At 30.1% G+C, this 22,092-nt stretch overlaps 2 protein-coding genes across 6 annotated transcripts in view; both read right to left on the minus strand.

Moving 5' to 3' along the window:
• Positions 1–138: 138 nt before the first annotated feature.
• On the minus strand, positions 139–15,598 carry LOC127070309 (organic cation transporter protein-like). The gene is made up of 10 exons (XM_051008100.1): positions 14,840–15,598; positions 8,403–8,507; positions 2,485–2,813; positions 2,317–2,420; positions 2,076–2,230; positions 1,686–1,996; positions 1,280–1,592; positions 888–1,069; positions 656–792; positions 139–561 (listed from the first exon to the last, which is right to left on the minus strand). Exons 2-10 carry the CDS (start codon positions 8,428–8,430, stop codon positions 477–479), a joined length of 1,644 nt encoding a protein of 547 aa, XP_050864057.1. The 5' UTR covers positions 8,431–8,507; positions 14,840–15,598; the 3' UTR covers positions 139–476.
• Positions 15,599–18,176: 2,578 nt separating this feature from the next.
• Positions 18,177–22,092, minus strand: part of LOC127065177 (uncharacterized) — a 44,647-nt gene continuing 40,731 nt past the window's right edge. For all 5 annotated transcript variants that reach the window (XM_050997210.1, XM_050997196.1, XM_050997199.1 and 2 more), the window contains 2 exons: positions 21,542–21,754; positions 18,177–21,069 (listed from right to left, as the gene is read on the minus strand). In XM_050997210.1, the coding sequence (XP_050853167.1) occupies positions 20,731–21,069; positions 21,542–21,754 (552 nt within the window). In that variant the 3' untranslated portion in view covers positions 18,177–20,730. The remainder of the gene's footprint in view (positions 21,070–21,541; positions 21,755–22,092) is intronic.

A 22,092-nucleotide genomic window follows, 5' to 3' on the forward strand; every position in this document is an offset into this window, starting at 1 on the left:
AATTTCATGACTTAAAATATTACATAGTAGAGTATATTTGTTTCAAAAATATCAATAATCGAATTGAAACTGTTTCGAGGAATCAAGGAAATAAGGAAAGAAAAAAGAACGGAAATAAAGAGAAAATGAAAACAAAAATTGTTATAAAAAAAAATTCTATTTACATGTTCTCGTACAAACCGTACAAAACATTGTCCTTTCAAATTGTTACTCGGCAGTAATGTTTTATACGAGTTACAAACTATCACGTACGTGACAGTATCACGATGTTTAAGTCGAATGTATTTAGATTTTAAACAATTCTTTTTTTTCGAAGATTAAACGAGACGAAATGAAGATTGTCTCCGTTAACGACCTCAAATTCGTACACATACGCGATATAATAAATAAGGACATGGAATGACTGCAGTATTCATAATATCTATACATTTAATTGTACGATAACGAGTTTGTCAATTGAAGTTTCTCGATTGTCCTTACACGATAGATTTCTCCTCTTCGCGATGTTCAATTTCTATATCCTTTGGATTCCTATTTTTGTTCTTCATCATTTTGGGCTTTCTGTAAATAAAACGAGGTTTATTTAAATTAATTATTTCTATGAATTTTGTATCTCTAATCAGAAATATTTATTGTCTGAACCTATTATACTTACTTGCCAAAATCTTCTCCATCTTGAAGCGTTTCCGGAAGTGTACATCCTGCTGTTTCTGGTAACAATAGGCAAAGCATAGCTCCTACAATCGGCAAACTTCCAAAGATAATTGGTGGGAACCATTCCGCCATATGATTCTTAAAAACGCGAATAATATTGTTATTTATTATTCGTATAAATCATATACACATACAGATACAAAATCAAATGAATTTATTTTGTTTCGACATACCAAAGATACTACAAAAGGTGCCACAATAGAACCTATCCTTGCACACATACTGCTAGTACCAACACCCATGTTCCTAACGACCGTAGGGAATAATTCACCGGAGAAAAGATAAACCGAGGTGAAAGCTACCGACATGCCGACGATGCCGAGACAAACGAGGATTAGCCTCAGCCATGCGAGTTCTACAAAAATGATGATAATTAGATTATTTTTTAGATTCGTTGAAAGATAAGATATTCCATCTTAATGAATATGTTTAAATATCAAGTTTCGCAAGGAATAATCGATTTAAATCGTAAATATAAGATTACTATTTAAAATCATAAATTTTAATTTTTTATTGATAATAAAAACTTAAAATTGAAGATCCTATATAGTTTATGAATTTTTACCGTGCGGTACAATGATGAGAGCGAGAGACGAAACACCAGCGATCACGTTGCTAATGATCAAAGTAACTTTTCTCCCTAGTTTGTTCATAGCCCACCAAGCTACAAAATTTCCCGGAACCTGTATCGCTCCAGAGATCGCAAAATTGATGAAAATATCGCCGCCTACTTGACCAATGTACTGCGACATTCCAAAGAGACCCATTCCACAAACGATCCAATTAAAGAAGATCGACAAAGACTTCACTCTCATGTTTGGTGTACGGAATAAGTCTAAGAAAGATGCATTGTGATCTTGGGCCGTCCTTTTGGAATTCTAACAGAAAGAGAAAATCAGTTGATTGTTCAAGATCATTCATTAATTAATAATATAGTGATCTGAAATCTTGATTGGATTAATTAAACTTACCTGATGAAGACAATGCCTTCTAACTGTATCTGGAATGTCTTTATTTCCCGTCTTATTGATAATAGCTACCTTCTCTAAAATTTTACAAGCAGCCTTTTGTTTACCAACGGCAAGTAACCATCTTGGCGATTCAGGTACGATCCACCAATAACTTAAAAGAATAATGGAAGGTATTGTAATAGCTATTTGGAGGTGTTGCCAATGGCGGAACAAATAGGCGATTCCAGCCAAAGACATTTGCCCTAAACTGAAAGGAATTTGATAAAGCACAGTGATAGCTGCTCGCCATTGTGTACCGACTATCTCCATACCTGGAAAAAATTGTCAGTATCATTTCATAAAAGTCAAGATAAGATAGTAAAAAAGAAAAAAAATTGTAAGATAACTTACAAATGACGTAACTGGTGACCATGGTCCCACCTGTAGCCATAGCACTGAATAATTTCAGTATTAACAACGCTGGAAACCATGGAACTATGGCACAACCGATACCTGAAGCTAGTTGTAAAAGGACAGAGGCCATCAAAGGCAATTTTCTGCCATATCTACGAAAAAGCATGGTAATCATGGTGTAATCATTAATTTGACTACTTGAATCACAAATTTCATTTTTATAAAACTTTTTGCATACCTGTCGGCTAGACTTCCAAAAATGACGTTCCCGAGTAGAACACCGAACATCAAGATCGATTGTTGAATATTAGCATAATGGGATCTACTGCATACTAAATTCCACTGAAACGATAATAAATGATACAAAATGTTCAAGGAAGATAATATAAGACAATTTTCTAAGTACCTGGGATATTATAGTCTCTGGAAATGTACTTCTGTCGTATTCCCATTTCGTACATTCCATATTTGTTCCATTAATGTTGATCGTACATTGATCCGATGATACCGTTTCTGCTGGTGTCGTGCAGTTGTATTCTTGATGAGGTGCCATGAAGACGATCGCCAACTGATGCCAGGCAACTGGAAATTTAACGAGCGAGATTGCCAGGCAAACGAGAATTTGCCATTTTCCAAGATCGCCAATTGCCTGTTGCACCGCGTCAATGGCTTCGCCATGATCCTCGACAGTTTCTGTATCTTTTCCGTTCGAAACTTGCTTAACATTCACACCCACTAAAAAAAAGAAAAGTAATTTCATTTTATTTTTAATTCGTTATTTAAAAAAGGAGAAGGGGTGTTTTTAATTAATTATATTGTAATAAGTGCGCAAAGATTGTAACAATATATATAATATATATATTAATATACATATAATATATATAGTGTTTATATAATATATATATATGTGTGTATATATGTGTACATATATATACAAAAGATATTTGATATTTTAATATAATTTATTTAAGATATTTGAGCTTCCATTATCCGAACATCCATTATCAGGGTACCAAACGTTCTATTAAACGAACTTCTATTATCCGTACTGTACACTTACCTCTAGTCACGACAATGTAAATAGATACCTATCTTTACCACAGCAGTAGAAATAAAATTTAATTCGAAATTGACGACGGACGTTTACATAGCACGTAGTATAATGACAAAAATGTGAACATATAAGAACTACTATTGCAACAAAAGCAGAAATACTTAGGAAATTAGAAAACAATATTACGATATTGCATAGAACATCAGGGTGTGGAAAATATGACAACACTGATGTCAGAGTGTGGCTCTAATGCTATAGAAACTATAACGAGGAGGATATTGTTAACAGTATTTTAAATTTTCATAATTAAATAGTATTCGAGACATTAAAAACAGAATTTCGATGATGTGAAGATCAGACGTAATGCAATTATATTCATCTTTATACATTAAATAATTTATGCAATTTGTCAGTTAAAAAAGTATGAAAATGCTAAATTTATAATAAAAAAAAAAAATAAATATATTTCCTTCATAATATGGAATAATTTATCTAAGAAAAGTTTATGTTCCATAATTCGAAAATTCTCATAAATGAGCGTTCTTGTAGTCTTCCTATTAGTTCGAATAATGGAGGTTTTACTGTATCATCGTCATTATCATCATTATCATTATTATTATTGTATGTTATAATGGCCTTGTGACATGAGAGATCATTGATAGAAATAAGTTATAATTCACAGAAATAAGTTAATATAGATAAAAATAAGGAAAATTGTTTCAATTTATTTATTTTTTTTTATATGAAAGAAGAGGAATTTATAAATTTGTGAAGTTAGGATAAATAACTGTTATTATATAGTTATTACGATTTTAAAAAATTCTTTTATATAATGAGACTATGATATTTTCACCTAAAAAGATTTGTCGAATTTGATACCGTTTTTGATAAGTTTTTTCCTCCATAATGGATCGTACAAATGATGATATTTTTTTGAGTTATTTAGTAACCTTAGTACGATTGTTCGGCTTGTGTCCTTCGTTAAATCTTTATTATTAACAGACGAATTTTCTTGAGTCCTTCGTTAAATCTTTATTATTAACAGACGAATTTTTTTGAGTCGTATAGTAGGTCACCATGTCAAGAATTATTCCTATCTCTCTCAAAGACGTGAGGATAGAATTTAAATAAAAACAGTACGAGCTAATTGATCGCCAAATTTGATGGGAAAACTCTTCTCTTACGATAATTGAAAACATACCCAAGCAGTTAAGAATGCTTATGGTGTTAACATCGTAAATTATATTGTTAAATTAAAAAATCACTTAATTTGCTAGAATTTATAATGCGTATATTATATAGGGTTTATAATACTCCTTTCTAACAACATCTTTTATGTATTTATGAGATTGCGATATAGATAGAGAAAACTCGGAAGGAATTTCTGTACGATAAAATAATATTTTTGTACACCTTGAAAGATCATAACTGAATTTTCAACAAGGCGAGTTAGATTGGTACTATGGGACTATTGGGCAAATCCTGATACTAATTAGTCCTATCGATGGAAACCCCATATTGTGGATCTAGAGCTCGATTGGTGAGTTGTGTCTTTAGCTCGGATATTGATTCTACACAGCCAGTAAAAATTTAGAAAGAATTTGCCTCTTTTATAATACTTGTGTAATACTTGTCTGTTTTCATCGTACTGGTAATTTAAATATAAATCCGAATGCACTGATAAGATGCATTTTAATCCCACGCTCATGGGGGCCGTATAGAAGTGTTATTGAGCAGGCATCGCACGTAAAAGCTCGAATGGATTACATTTAATTACAGAAAGTGTTTGTCAGATTTATTGTCAGTATTAGATTTATTGTCGTCTTAACAGTTTTATGATTAAAATCCCTGATCTTAACAATAGCTGTGTATAAATATAAAGACGGACAAAAAATATTTCCAAATGCATACTAGGTAAATATATATTATTCGATATCCAATGATTTTTTCAGTAGAATCTGATAATCCTACGCCCGTTATCATATTAGGAAAAATTACTCAAGACTCGAGACAAGCATAGAACCTTAACTCGGATTAAAAATATTATCTTAGTAATTAAATTTAATCCTTGTAATATACTATGATCGAGGACGCACCTATATTTTTTTAAAACGTCAATGATAACGCTACGATCAAGGTTAACTTATCTAAAGCCTTATAACGACATAAAATACCTACAAGGTTGTTTATATGTTCCTATCATAAAAAAAAATTATTGTCTTATCATTTTTACGTAAAAATTTTCAACATGTTAGTATACAATGATGAATCTTGAAATGTATTTTTTTTTCCTTGGCCTCAATCAATTTATCTGAGAACTCTAGATAGATGAAAAGTACAATGAACCTATCATAAACTCATGATAGTTAACCTACCGTGGTTCCTATTGTAAAATAAACAAATAATTATCGTCCTATCACCATTATATATAGTTTCAACTTGTTAGTATACAATGATGGTTCTTGAAATGTATTTTACTTTTTCCTTGATCTTGATTAATTTATTTAAAAACATTAGATAGATTAAAGTATAGTTAATCTATTATAAACCTATCATAGCTATACTCCCATAGTACCTATCATAAAACAAAGAAAAATTTCGTGTTATCATTTTTTAGTATACAAGAAATTTCAATATGTGAGTACGCATGGATCGTTCTTAAGAAATATTTTTCTTTAATTTCGAACAATTTATCTGCAAACTTTGGATCGATAAAAAGTATAATTAAAAATACTATTGTTACATAAATATAAAGAAAATTATAATGTTTTATATATACATATATATAAAATATATATTATATATATTATATATATTATATATAATTATATATATATAATTTTTTTTTAGATATTAATGTTTGAAAGATCGATCACATACATATGCATACACACATACGTATTATAGGATCATTGTCCTCAGCATGAACGATTCAATGAAAAATAGTTACCATTATAAAATAAAATAATAATAATTCATTTGTGAAACGATCTGAATTAATTTGTTTACAATTGACTATTGTTTACAATGAAAAGTGCACTTTATTTACTCGTAATCATTTACGTGTGTATGTATGCATACGTATAATATAGCAATGTATATACGAAGAATGTATTGTAGAGCGTGGAAGGAGTGTCGTTGACGTCAGAAAACGTCGTTTTCTTGCGCAACAAGTGGGTGTGCGTATAAGAAAGTCTCAGGATTGGTCGATTTTATAACCACCAAGTGCTTATCATTGACACGACTGCTTTCTCGCACGTGTGCATGATTTATCATTCGTGAAAGAGCTCGCCGACGTAGTGTTCACCACTAGTCTAACACGTAAACTCGCCGGAAGCAGTAATTAACTGGTGATAACTTGTATGAACGAGTAATGTTACTTGATGATGATTATTATTGTTATAACGTTATCTAAAAGCAAAAGATGGTGTTATCAAAAGTTTAAAAAAAAAGAAATATATATATAAACATTTTGTGATAAGCAACAACGTTGAGTTTTGATTCGAAAAGAAAGACGGAGAATATATCTTTTTTTCTTGTTGTTTTCATTTCCATTCTCGCTCATCTTTTATAAATCTTTTTATTTGCATTTTTCTTTATTCGTCTGAAGATAACGAAGGCATGTCTATCGGAATATAGAAGAAGAAGAAGAAGAAGAAGAAGAAGAAGAAGAAGAAGAAGAAGAAGAAGAAGTCACTGGAAAATCGTAAGGAATTTGAGTAATTTAATATTCAAGATCTAGGTACATGATCCACATAAATTCAGAAAAGATACTTTTCCGGAAGGTTGCCTCGATTTTACTCGTCAATGGCAGTGTTTCTTATTGTCGAGACCAGACAGATGTCCGACGGCCTCGTAGATCGAATTTGCATTCGCGTTGCGAATGCACGTGACTCAAAACGTAAGGCCGCGTTATTCAAATTACGATAGAAAAGATCTTTTTCGACGCACGTAGTATTGTTTAACAAAGATACATAATAAGTCTTATAGACATAGTAAAAGCATACAAAGTAGAAGAATCGTCGTAATCGGTCAAATGTTACGAAACGTTATATTTAGTACGTTGCACATTCTCGATGCATTCACGAGCTTTTAAATCGTTAAGATTTTCAATTCTTTTATTATATATTCTGCAACTTTGATCATATCTACTTGTTTATTATTATATATAATTATTCTTTTTTAAGCGAAAGAAAAACTGGAACGTTCGTATAAACTGTTTAGATAAATTGTCTTGTTAACGCACGTTCGAAAATAAAGAAGTTTTTCCATAGTCATTACTCATTATCAATGTTATACATTTCTGTGTTTTCCTTCGTGTTGCCTAATATCATATGTCACGAATATAACAAATGTTAAGAACGTTGTATGTGAAATTAATGCAAAAAAGAAAAAGAGGAAAACAACTGCAGACATTTCTAAGTATATCGTTTATGCAAAGGACGCATTAATAATAAATAGAAAAAAAGAGAAACAATGATAATGATGGATTATAATCCGTATGATAAAACGCTCCGACAAAATTGCATCAGAAATTCAAAAGAATCGTTGAGAAGAAAGAAGGGAAAACCTGATTTCCTTCGACGAAAAGATGAAAATATTATTTTCTGCGACATATTTTTAAATATTGAGTTCGAGTTTTATGTACAATTCGAATTTTCCTGATGATTGTTATTGAAAAAGAATATCGTTCAAAATGAATATAATCCATAGGTACAAGTTCGTAAGAAACGAGTTCGTCGTTGTAAAAAATAGAAGAAAAAAAAAAATGAAAAAAAAAAGAAAAACAATGCACGAGGTGCATACGAACTATAACATGCACGTTAACCTCGAGATACTCAGCCTTCGCATCCCATGCGCAACACATATTTCGTTTTCCATCTTTGGAGACGTAAAAGGTCAACCTATCACACATATGTATATGTGTATATATACAGTATGTTGTTCGACACGAGTCTTTCTTGTTGCGCATGTCCTCCTCTTCGATTCGAGATCGATTTTCCTGGAATCGATGCGTACTTTACGGTCTTTCATCGTTACTTGTCTCGATTAATCTCAAACTTGGTTGATAATAACGTCGTAAGTGTTCTTTTCCATCGATTCAACACAAATATTCGCATATATATATATATATATATATATATATATGTATGTATGTATGTATATATATTTCTTTTTCACGTAAATGCATCCAAATATTATAGATTAGAAAAGAAGAATAAAAGAAAGAGGAACAAAATATATTTTTATTCGAGAAAAAAAATTCATACCATATCCGTTGGTTTGCGTATTCTTCATATCACTGTTTGGTTTTGTTGATATTTCACTTGTTGGCGCGTTAAGATCACGCCCTACTTTTCACGATAATTCGTTATCTGCAACATAAGGAAGAACGAATAGGTTGAATGATTGATGATCTGCACGTGTTTTTGAATAAGAAATAATGGAAACAAAAAAAATAGAAAACAGAAATTCACGTGTTGCAAATATTGCAATGAACCGATGTCTAAAGTTTAAAAAGACATAGTACAAAGTTCTATATTTAATTTTGTTATTTTATTAAGTCTCGTTTATTCCTTCTATTTAAATATTGAATTTTTTATTAGAAGCCCTACCCACTTGCATATTATTCATCTTATTTTTTATCCCATGCGAAATAACAAGTTACATTTTTGTCGTATAAACAGGGCTTACGTATATACTCATGTATATACATATATACATAAATATGTGCTTATACGTGCGAACGAGTTTCTTAAAAGCAATGTGACCGACGAGTCTAACGGTGCCTTGCCCAACATCGAAAGAGTATTATAAAATGAAAAATATTATTCGTCGTAACATCGCATTGACCTTTGAATCAACATTTATCTATTTTTCTTTATTTTCTTTGTAATGAAAAAATCAACGTTTACGTCTATCATTTATATTTTATGTTTACTATCTTTATATGTGTTTATAATCGATAAATTGTTTCTTATTTATTGGAAAATAATCATATTTTCTCAACTTATTTTGCGAGGCGAAGAATTCTTTAATTTTTTTTTTTCTTTTAATTATATACACAAGAGTTATCGATTTAACGTGGTGAAGGACTTTAGTACTGGCAACGAACGCTTCATTCATTCGAGCTCGAAGTTAACGACCTATTCGAAAGCGTTGGCTAGCAGTGAAAAAAGAGACAAAGAGAAAAAAGAAATAAAAGAGAAGAGGCAAAAAAGGGACAAGGAGAAAACGAGTGAGTGAGTGAGTGAGTGACTGAGTATGAGAGAGAGAGAGAAAGAGAGAGAGAGACGATCTTACAATTGCAGTTATCTGCAGATACCAACGAATGGCAACGCTTAACAATCCCCAACGAAGGAAGGTGTTCCATCCGTTATTACCTACCTCTTGATTACAGTTATCACGCCCGTTGAACGCTAATTACGACTAACAACTAGCGCGGAATTCGCGCGAGATTGGCGTCGAGCTACAATCAAAGTCCCCCTAGTACCTCAATGAATTTTTGCAGACAGCTTTAATGTCCTACCTTTTCCGAGATAGGCGCCTCGATCTTACTTACCGTTCATTAAAGAAAATATTAATATTTTTATGGTGTAAAAATGTGAAGAAAAAATGACATAAGAAATATACATTATAAGTAATGAAAGTGAAAGTATGTAAAGCAAGATATAAGTTGTAAATAATTCTAATAAATTAAAGTTTTATAACGTAAGTAATATATAATATATTTTAAGATAAAAATAATATATCAGATCTATGGAAAAGTTCTGCCTTCTTTTAACGCATAAATTATAATATATATATATATATATATATATATATATATATATATATAAAATTGTTTTCAAGTAAAATATAATAAAATTAATTTATGAAAAAGAAAAGAAAGATAAGATTATTCTCAAATAAAAAATATAATAAAATGAAGAAAAATATTTCGATAGATCTAATACAAAGTCACGACTCATAACCAAAAATTTATTTTTGAATTTTAAGATACTCCTTCGACTGATATTACATGCGCATGTATAAATTGGAAATAAAAAAAAGAGAATAAATTTCAAAAGTATTTTTTTGTTTTTGAAAATTCCAATCAGATATTATTTTAATCAAGAAAAGTTACCTCGTTTGTCCATCAAAGTGGAATCAATTAAGAGAAGACGAACAACTCGTAATTGATCAAGACGTAATTAAGTTCGTCAAAACATACGCTTCGTTAATTAAATGCGTTGTTACACGACAACTAAATGAAGAGAAAAATAGAGAGAGAGAGGGAGAGAGAGAGAGAGAGAAATAGATAGAAACAGAGAGATAAAGTAATAATGCAATATTTGATTAGAATCTCGTTCATATAGTTACGTCCTTGCATCTTGACCGACACGAGTTAAAACGAAGTTTTACATCGACCTGCCTCGTGTTTCATTTGGCGTATATATCACGAATAATAAAGTGTACACACATACATATGCACACATATGTACATATACAAGATTAGATCAAGTGTGCTCGTTAATACATTTATCTATACGAAAGAATATCTTCACACTCCGATGCGACGTTTAGTGCGATGCGTAAAGTAATCTCAAGCGCGTGTCCATTACGCGGTTCATATCGAGTACCTTCGTGAAGCACGTTATTCAAGTTGGTGGATGAAATATCTGATAAATGAACGTTAAAGCATTAGAATCGAAACGAATGTGCTGAGAGTAATAAAACGAAAGTATTGTATCGTAACGGCGTTAATTGACGATTTTGTTGATTTTTTTCTTTCTTTTTTTTTTGACACTCGACAGTAATATTTTTTATTGGGTTGATTTATAAACGAATTGTAAATTAAAAGTTAGATTAAATTAAAATTAAATTTAAATTTAGAATTATATATAAGATTTATATGTCGGTTGATTTATGTAATAAGTATACTATATATGATTTAGGTATATATAATCAATTTATAAACGTAATAAAAGAGTGAGTTTATTAATTATTTACAAATAAACTCTGTATTTATGCAAAATGGTAAAATAAGAAATTTTCTTTATAAAATATCATACTTATTGGCCTAATTCATAAATAAGCTTTGTTTAATTTTAATAAACTTTTAATTTATAATAATAATTTATATTTTATATAATAAATTATATTACAAAATGTATTTTTCCATCTGTATTTCCTTCTTGCATATTGATATCACATTTCTCAGAAGTTAATGGTAAGGTCAAAATAATAATTGATTGATTTATTTTTTAGTAATCATATAGAAGATGAAATTTTTCATCGACAATCATTTAAGAACGCTCATCGATTGATGTTGATTTTTCGATAAAACGATTTATTCTTCCGAGAAACTTACTCGATAATACACAAATTTCGTAATATCCAAGAAGAATAAAGAGAGATTATTTATAAAGGTATTTGTAAATGATGTGTCGTAAATTAGTAGATTTGTTATCTAGTGTAAAAGGAAAAACACGATAAAATAGATGTGAGTGATTAATACGAGCACATTGAATTAAAAGAAACATTTTTTAATCGAATGATTAACATACGATTTAATTTAATAACAATGTTTGATTTTCTCGCAAAATAAAAACAAACGTTTTTTAATATCTTTAGAAATTATGTGGATTTTTCCATATCACGTGTTGATAAAACTGTCAATTAAATATAACGATTAAATTCTTAATTGGAAAGATTTTTTAATATTTTGATGAATGTGAAGATATGAAATTTATTTTGATAAGATAAAGATAAAATTGAATTAACAACTCTTTTATCTATTTTACTATTATTTACCAAATGAGTTCTATACAAATTATATTATCGTACGTTCTTATATGTTGTACATATGAAATATAAATAAGGAAAGTAGTTTAGATTATTAATTCATAGAAGTAGAATTTCCAGGTAATACAGAGTATTCCTATAGTAATCATATATTTAGATAAAATAAATAAATTCTGGATGAAAGAATTTAAGTAATTATTATATACAATATTATATATTTACAAGTTTTCTTTTTATAATTCTCTAATTGCTTTTTATATTGCTCTTGGCTATTTGGTAATTCATTACTTCTACAGTTTATCCTGGAAGGATAAGAAATGTAGCTGATCTTGAGAATTAGTCAAGGTTGTTCCGAAGATAGTCCTTGATATACTTGAACGTGTATACCAAGAAGCAACAGATCGTTTTGAAATCTGTACACTGACGATCTACACGCAGAAACTTGTAATTCAAGTTTGAAGCTACTTTTTTCTTTGCATTCGTTTCGAAGTAAACATATTCTCTTTTTTTTTTAACGCATAGTAATATCATGTCATGAAGGTATTCTTTTTTGTTTATAATTTCCCTTATTTTATATAAAATAGATGATTACTTTAGAAATTCAACATTTCAACACGATTTAACACCGATACGTCATCGGTCGTATGAGCGAATATAATTTCGACCGACATGCTAAAAGGTATTACGATAGTAGAATTAATAGGAGTGAGAAAAAAGATTTATTTATCCTTTTATCGCGAGAGAAATTAAATTTTCGTGACGAGTTAATTCGTTTTTATTAGTTAGCAGGTTACAAGCGAGACTTTTAAATAAACAATCGTAGAATCGCCGAAACGAATAACTACGAGATTGGCAATATGCGCTAAACGAAATTTTGAAAGAGAGAGGAAAAGAGAGAGAAAGAGAAAGAGAAAGAGAGAGAGAGAGAGAGAGAGAAAGAGAAAGAGAGAGAGAGAGAAAGAGAAAGACAGCGTCTCGCGAAAGTAGTCGGTGGCCACGGCATTGAACTTCGTCCATAACTGCATTTGGCTACAGCAAATAGAGTTATAGGAACTGCGTAAATATTCTGGCGATCGTAGTAGAGGGTGCTAACGCCATTTGTCAATTTTACAGTGATCTCACAATTTTATGAAATCGTTAGGTCATTCAAAAAACGGAAAATTTAATTATATACATAACTAAGATAAAGATCAAAGAAACGGAGAGAAAAAAGGAGATCGATTTCGTTACAAAGAAAGAAAAAAAAATAAAATAAAATCCATCGTAATATGAAATTATAAAAATTTATATATAATAAAACGTTTCGTTCAAATTTTACGTTGTACGAACAAAGACGGGAGGTAAATTTGGCACTTGTTATTCTATCGTTTCATTCACGCAAATAGTCACATGCTGAGTTTCTGAATATCAAGGTTGCTCACGTGACGGAGAAAGACATTTTGCGAAAGTATACATGTTATCATTTCTATCGATATATTTGCGTTAAATAATATTATCATTAATTGTATGTTTTCAATTTTAATTGTAATTATAATTGAGTGGATTAAGCCATATATTTTATTGAAACTTTAGACTTTTGTGTTTATAGATAATAAAAAAATTTCCATCGTGTAAGAAAATATGTTCCGAAGTACTTACTCTTATAATGTAAATCTTTTATGTAATTATGAATTTTTATGAGTATCATACAAAAACGTATGTTTCTTGATACTTCATAGGATTTAGACCATTTTTTTAAATTGTTCGAACAACGTAAAAATGACTTATAATAAAAAATATTTCATTGTTATTCCAAAAAGAGAGTTATAAACAACAGCATTCATTTATATTTTGTAATTATAATAATGTTAACTTAATTGATGATATTAGAGATTTTTTCATTTTCTTTAATAACGATATTTCCTTTTTTTTATGTTTTTAGAATACGAAAAATAGGAAAATTAGAGAAATGTACGATTAGAGATTTATTATACTTTTATGTTTTTCGTTTGTAAGTAGTCAGAACAGTCAGATAAGTACAAGCACTTTTTCAGAAAAACGAAGTATACTGAAAAGTAAGTACACTGTCATACACACAACTGTCAAAATAAACAAAAACAGATGTTTATCAATCGATTCTGCAGTTATTACAACATTTATTTTTAACGATACATTAAAAACTGTTTTTTTTCCGGAGCTTTTCTAAATTATTAAAATAACTGTAATATAAAATAGATAATAAAATCATTTTTTTCAATTTTTTCTGAATTAATCTATTGTTAATAATTAATTGTCATAACTACCGACAAAATTCATTTAATATATAATTCGATGAGAGAATTATGTGACAGTCATGTTACTTAACAAAAGCAAAAGATTTTCAATAATTTTATACCGGAAAAGCCACGATCTAAATAAAATGAATAGTAAAATCTGGGAAAGAAATTCGGAGAAAACGATTGGTTCAATTACACTTTTTGGAACGCGCTGACTCACTTGACGATTATTCATTCTTTGAGTGTATACGGCTGCCCGGTCGTGCAACCTCTCGTACAGCCAATTAGAAAAGTAGTAACGACTATTTTTTCCGTAATACGTCGGTCAACTTCGTGACTCTACTTTGCATTATCTACAAAGTGAAAAATATTACGCATCGATTCGATTGATCGATCGTTAAGAAAATGTAATGCTTTTTTTTTATTACATCGAAGAAATTAATATATTAATAAATTTATCTCGTAAGTGAATTTAATCATATGCTCGTTTCAAAATGTTTATTATCAGCTTAACAGGTTGAAACTTAATTATGTACGTAATTCAAGTGAATAAACAAAATGTTATGACGTATGTAATTTTAATCATGTGTTCTTTTAAAAACATTTCCAGTGGGATCGATAACATTGAAGAAAAGATAAAATATTATAATGCGATATTACGTCACCTGATTTATTGCTTGAAGACCAACGTTGATCACAAATAATTTTTTTTTTTTTATATAGTTTTTTTCTTCTTTTTTTCAGAACAAAGATCACTTTATAGATGTTTACGAAGGACACTCGATCGATTCGCGTAGAAAGTGATCCGATTCGGCCGAAATTACGAAATCAAAATACTAATGTACCTTTCGATCGATCTTTTTTACCAAGAAGGAAGTTTACATGCTATACTATATTTAAATTATTAAATTCATCGCACGTTAAACGTTGGATGAACGTGAACAAAGGAGACATAAACGCGACGCTGTACGAAGAGAGTTTGGTGAACGATAAAGCGTCTAAATGCGGACGAAAGTCACCTTGCTCGGAAAAAGTAAGAAGAGAAAGTGTTCAGGTTCGCGACAGTGTATCAACCAGTATGGTTATTGTCTTCGACAGAATTTCTTTCATTCAAACCAAAAATTAAAGAAAATGGAAACGATATAAAAAAAAGAAATATAAGAATACAAGAATAGATTCGATCGAAAAGTGAAGAAGAAGAAAAAAAATCAAACGAATAAAAGAAAAAACATAAGAAAAAAAAGGAAGAAGAAGAAGAAGAAAAAGAAGAAATGGATTTGAATAATTAGTATCTTTTACAAAAAAAAAAAAAATAACGCGATTAAGCAAACGAGTAGATTGATGCGTTAACTCGCGTTGCTAGCTTGTGCGAAACTGACGAACGAGAAGGCTTTTCAACGACGACTCTTCTGTGAGTTTTGCGCTGCTTTTGCTTATACTAACGCGCGTTCACCATCCGCGGCCGCCAGAGAGTATCGAGAGGTGGAGATAGAGAAGGTGGTGGTGGTGGTGGTGGTGGTGATGTGGTGGAGGTTGTTGGATGCTTGTGAAAGGCGAAGAGGACGGAGGGAAGAATCGAAGCTGTACGAAGGCGCCTCGACGGAGAACGCGACGAGGCGTCGCCACCGGTGGAGTCCATCTTGGCGTCGCGACATCCGAGGAAACGGGATCTCTTTATGAGAGTTATTTATGTGTGCCTATGTGTATGTGTCGTGTATGTGTACGTGTATTCTCACTAACATACGTATGTACACACGAATATCGTCTAACGATCTCCAAGAAATCTTTAACTTTAGTCGTTCCTTCCACCTTATATGTATTTTATTTTATCTCTCTTTTATTGCTACCTGCGTGCGAATTGTTAACCTAATTCCTTTCATGGGAAAAGACTCTTGATAAATCGTTTGTGGGAAGTTTAATTTCATGTAGGCTAAGATGGCTAAGGTTTATTTATTGTTCTTAGGATAATTTCGAAAATTGTCTTGTATTCATTATGAATTTATAATTGTGCGTATCTCCTTCGTATATTTCGTATTTTTGAAACTTTTCTATCTATATTTTCGTATTTCTAAAAGTTATTAAAATATCATGGTATTCGTTTATTTTTCAAGATAAGAGTTAAATGATAATAACTTTTGTTATTTATAGATAATATATTTGTATTTCTAAATGTTACTAAAATATTGTAGTATTCGCTTACTTCTCAAGGTAAGAGATAAATGTTGTATAAATAGTCATTTTTATCTTCCATCATTGTTCTCACTTTGTTCATATTGTAATTCATTGCTTTATCCGAAAAAAATATTTCAATACTATTGAGAAAAAATAAAAATCACGAATTAATATATTAATTAACAAGAAGAAAATTTCCTTGTCAACGATTCTTTCACCATAATTGTTTCCGAAGTCGGAAACAAAAAAAAAAGTAGGAAAGAATAACAAAACGAGTGTGAATTCATTGACCTCAATTAAGGCACATCCTCTTAAAAGAATCATCGGGCAACTGCATCGGAACGGCAAACGTTCGTGATACTATGTATAATAATTTCTACATAAAGTGGCTTGAATTTAATAAATTTGTTGATTGTTACGAGCTAATCGTTGAAATTAGTCGAGCAATGTTCTGGTTCCGTTTCACTTTGCCCTGCAGTTATTCGAATGAATATTATCGAATCAGGTTTTTATTTCGTTCTCGGGGACAACCTTGAAACGAAAGATCTTGATCTTCTTTTTTACATGTAATTCTAAAATAAACAGATATCGTAACAGATATATACTTTTATAAGCGTTTATATCGTAACAGCTATATATTATAGTAATGTTTTAAAAAAGCTTTTTCCTTTTCTTTTCTTTTATTTCGATAATTAGAAAAATGCTTGAGATTCTACCGTCGATTATTTTATAATTGAATATAAACGTTTTTAATTGTCACGATCTTCTTTGTCCTGTTTCTAAATATAATTAACGAATGATGTTATAATTGGAGAATCCCGGTCACGTTAATTTCATGTGAATAAACTGTAATTCAGAAATATCGTTATTATTTTTCCTTTATTACTTTATTGCGTAGGTTACGATATCGTATCGATAATTGGAAATCGATCGGACAAAAGGACTTTATAAGACGTAAGCATAATGAATTTTTTTTCTTTTTAAAAATAAAATGATGGACTTTTTGAGACTTTGGAATATTTGAAAAAAAATCTCTAGTTATCTTCGTTTTGCTCACGATGACCCATGATAGCCGGTCATGGATTTTATTATACGTATGTGTGAGTAATGGCTTCAGTCTATCAAAGATTATAATGTAAGCAATGTAAGTATTGCATCTATTGATGCTGTGAACACCCTTGGAAATGATTTGAATTGAATGGATCCGCCAATGGAATATTCTCATGATGATAAAATGCCGCGGATATATTCAATGTAATTAGAAAGTAACAAAGTTTCCTCAAAGTCCGAACTAATGAGAACGTCAGTTTATAAATTTATGGATACTCATTAATCATACAACGGTAACGATAACGATAATATAATCATTATGAATACGTCTATATAAGATAAAAACTAGACATCGAGATGATAATTCACAATCATAATTTTCCTCTTCGTTGTTCAAAGTTATAAAATAGTATTAATTTTAATTATAAGCTAAAGATTATTGTGTTAAAATACAATACGTTAGTATAGTATCTTTTATAGATTCATAGAAAATAGATGCTAGCTCAAAAAAGAAAAAAAAAAGAAAACCAATATTTATAACATCATATATAATTTGGAAACTTGATTGATCTTCAATTAAGTATAAAAAAGTAAAAAATTGTATTCTTGTTCGTTTATTTATTTAAAAATTGTTTTGTTCAAAGAATTGAATAGAACACCATCTATTGACACGCACGAGAAATTAATCTGTATCGATAATGTAGAACGTGCTAGAGAAGTAAAAAAGAAAACTATAGGATCGAGCAATCTTTTTATTAATCGATTAATCAATGAAATTCATTTAAGATTCAAGATACTATTTATTACCACAATTGTTACATAGATAACGATATTTATGATCTTGTTTCATTCGCAATGATTAATGACGATACATATTATGAAACATAACGATACAAATATATTTATATCACAGTCGTAGATAAAGAAATTAATACTAATTGATATCTCGAAGATATAGCTTACATAACAGCATTTAAATCTGTGGAATTCACAAAACTTATAAATTCATTAATCGGTTAATTGAAATTATGTCGTACTCAATTATAATGAATCGTAGAGTAAATTCCATCGAGATTACAACACATCATAAAATCTAATTAATCGTAAGTATGATAGATTTGATTGGCGAGATAACCAGTAAAACGAGATACTTATATATTCTTAATACAAAAAGGTTTGCTCTTAACGTAAACGTATTCTAAAAAGTAAAATGAAATTAGAATAAAAATAATTCTATTATCTATAATAATAGTTTGACATGTAGATGAGTTCTTTGATCTACGTTTACTAATTGTAGGATATTTTAATGTGGATGGTAAGACCAGTCTTATTGCGATCGCTGTTAATTAACAATCTGCACACGAAATATTTCGTAATGTTAGCTTTGATTTTTTATTATCGGTAAGACATATCGATAATAGATATCGATAATATTTCTTAATGAATATTCAAAAAGGAACGTTTGTCATCTACTTTGAAGTTAAACGTTGAAATTTTTGAAAATCGACAGAATTTTACATCGAGATAGATAGAAGAAAAGCACGTTACATTGGATCGTACAGATTGTCATATGTTGCATGCGTCGGTAATATCGGAAACTATATAATTTTATTAAACGCATTATATCGTAGAGCAAAGACATTATATTCGAAAGAGTGATGATATAATTTTTTAATTTTTATTGAAATTTTAACTTTTCTTTATTTTGATTGATGATTCTTTATCTTTTTCAACTTTTTAATAATTGATAAGTTTTACATACTAACAGCAGAGCAAGCTTTATAGTACGGAAATGTAGTGATCAATTTTACCGACTGTTTCAAAGAAGGTAAATTCATATCGCGAGAAATATTTTCGCTAGGAAATTTTTCTCTAATGATTGGCTAAAATCGTAAACACAGATCGCGTTAACAAATGCAGAGAGAAATTTTACAATTTCTACAAACAGCGTAACGCCTTGGAAGGGAAAGTTACGAGAGTTATATCTACATACACATTACATGGGTTTTTAAACTTACGCATCATATATCGCGTATAATATAATAACATTGTAATGATGATTTATGATTAAACGATTCTTATTATAGATCGTCTTATAGATTCAAGATTCATTTCTATAGACGTATCTAAAGTTAGATGCTTCAACGATCACGTTTATATAGTGATTGTATCGTCGGATAACAACCTTGAGCGTTTTTCTTGTAAATTGTAAATAAGAAAGAAAAAATCGAAATTTTACGAAACTAATTTATATTTTCAAAGAATAATCTGTTTTAACGTTTTGTGAAATTAACATGCATGGGCACGGTGCATGCCTATGACAGAATATACAAAAGTGAATAATAATGAATATACAGAAACGAGACAACGAAGTTTTTAACGCTCTTTTTTATGTAATCTTTTCGCTCATTACGTTCTATAATTTCGTGTCATGCTTCATGTATTTCTCTTTAAAACACTCGTTCTTCGTTATTCACTGGAAAATAATTGAATGTAAATTTCGAGTATTTCTTTCAAATTCCTAGCAATTTCGTCGTAGTTTCTCGTATTTTACGAGTATCGATTCGAAAGGAAACAATATGATTCTTATAAAAGAAAATCAGCTTTTTATCTTTATTATGCAGATTTATGAAAGGCGACGTTCAATTTTTTAAAGAGTTCCGAAATAATCCAATATTCCATCTAATATAACGATATCCTGTAACGAAAATAAATGATCCCCCGAAAACTTAGATGAATTTCAGTCTTCCATTTATCTAGTATTCGGAAACGACGATATAACAAAATCCATGACGATGAAATCGATGAAATATCGAAGAGTTCATATAAAATTATCCGAAAGTGAATTTAACCTGGACTCGATGGAAATTTATCGATTCCTATCATCGTCAATTTTCCTTTGCAAATTATTTCCTTTTAATCGGGAAACGGGAAATGTTTGTGCTAAAAAAATAAAATAAAATAAAATAAAATAAAATAATAAAAAAAAACAAAAGAAAAAGAAAAAAACGGAACTCTTGTCAACTCCGCACGAAGTTTCTTTTTTCGTAAAAAAAAAAAAGAAAAAAGAAAAAATATATCGGTCGAGAAGGGAGAAAGAAAGAAAGAAAGAAAAAAAAAGAGACAACAAGAAAAGAAAAGAAAAGAAAAGAAAAGAAAAGAAAAGAAAAGAAAAGAAAAGAAAAGAAAAGAAAAGAAAAGAAAAGAAAAGAAAAGAAAAGAAAAGGAAAGAAAAGGAAAGAAAAGAAAAGAAAAAAAAAGAAAGAAGATTCGATTCGATATAAGGTGAAAAGGTGAAGTGAAACTACGAGGATTTCGCGAGGTTGTCCGTGACTCAGAAACTTGCCTCGAGGGAGTTCTCTAGTTCGCTCAAGGCTGGCACCAACGTTTGAAGGGAGAAATATCGCGATCGATCGGCAGCATCGACACTCGTCACGTGCTGGAATTGGCACGGCTGGCTTATGTTGCTCTTCGCTGGTAGGACGACCTTCTTCTGCGGCACCTTCTTTTTCTTTTTACCTGGCACAGAGAGACTTATGTTCTCTGGACACGAGACCAGTCGTTCTATGTGCTGCCACAAATCGTTCGCTGCTTTCGGATTGTCGAAGCTTAATCCAGCCAAACGTGTGTGGTCCGATGAGAGACACATTGTGTGAAATGCTGGTCCCGATACCTACGTCAAATTCTAGTGTAGGTATTTGTTTTTTCTTTTTCTTTTTTTTTTCTTTTCTTTTTTCATCTTACGTCTTAATCTGTTATCTAAGGGTAGACGAGTTAACTCGTCATGAAACTGTTCGTGATTAAATTAAGTTAAATTTATTTCTATAATTATTAAAGAATAAATAAATTATTAAATTTCTGAATTCTATTAAAAGAAAGTTAGATCTTTATATTCCTTCTTTTGTTTTTTCTTCTTCTTTTTCTTATAAAAATAATTTTCATTTCAACTTACGTTCGTCGATCAAAGATTTTCTTAGTTAATGGGTTAACAAATGTTCATTCTATTCGATTTGGAAATGATATAAATGCTTTTATTTTAGACACGTTATATCCATCTAACGTCTTGCTTCTCGTCTCTTTTCAAATTTATCGATTATGATGTCTTGAATTATAGAGAATTAAAAATATAAAAAAAACAAACATACCTTATAGGATGAAAGATTATCGATAGTTTCTCGCCACAATGTGAAGCAAGTGCCTCGCTCGGCTAACAAAATCTGAATACGTCTTTTAGATCTTGATCGTGTTTCTCCAAGATCGAGGACGACAACCGGTATTCCGGTGAATCGAAGTTCCCACCTTTCAGTTTGCGAGGCGCTACCAAGATACAAGTTTGCCAGTGATTCGCATACGAATACCTGTAAATTCAAGGACAAAGATAACGAAGTTAAAATATGTATAATGTATAAAATACGTATAAAATAAGTATGTTAATATATATATATATATATATACATATAAATATATATATACATGTATACATATACATATATATATATATATGTGTGTGTGTGTGTGTGTAGATATTTAAATATGCAAATGAACCTGTGTATTCTTCGTGTATAGGTACTATATAATAATATATGTATATATGTATAATATAATATAATAATTATAACAATTTATAATATTCGTGTGCATATATATATGTATGTACAATACTATGTATATAAATAGATATAATGTGTATATTGTA

The sequence above is a fragment of the Vespula vulgaris genome, chromosome 1, assembly GCF_905475345.1.
Source record: "Vespula vulgaris chromosome 1, iyVesVulg1.1, whole genome shotgun sequence".
Lineage (NCBI taxonomy): Eukaryota > Metazoa > Arthropoda > Insecta > Hymenoptera > Vespidae > Vespula > Vespula vulgaris.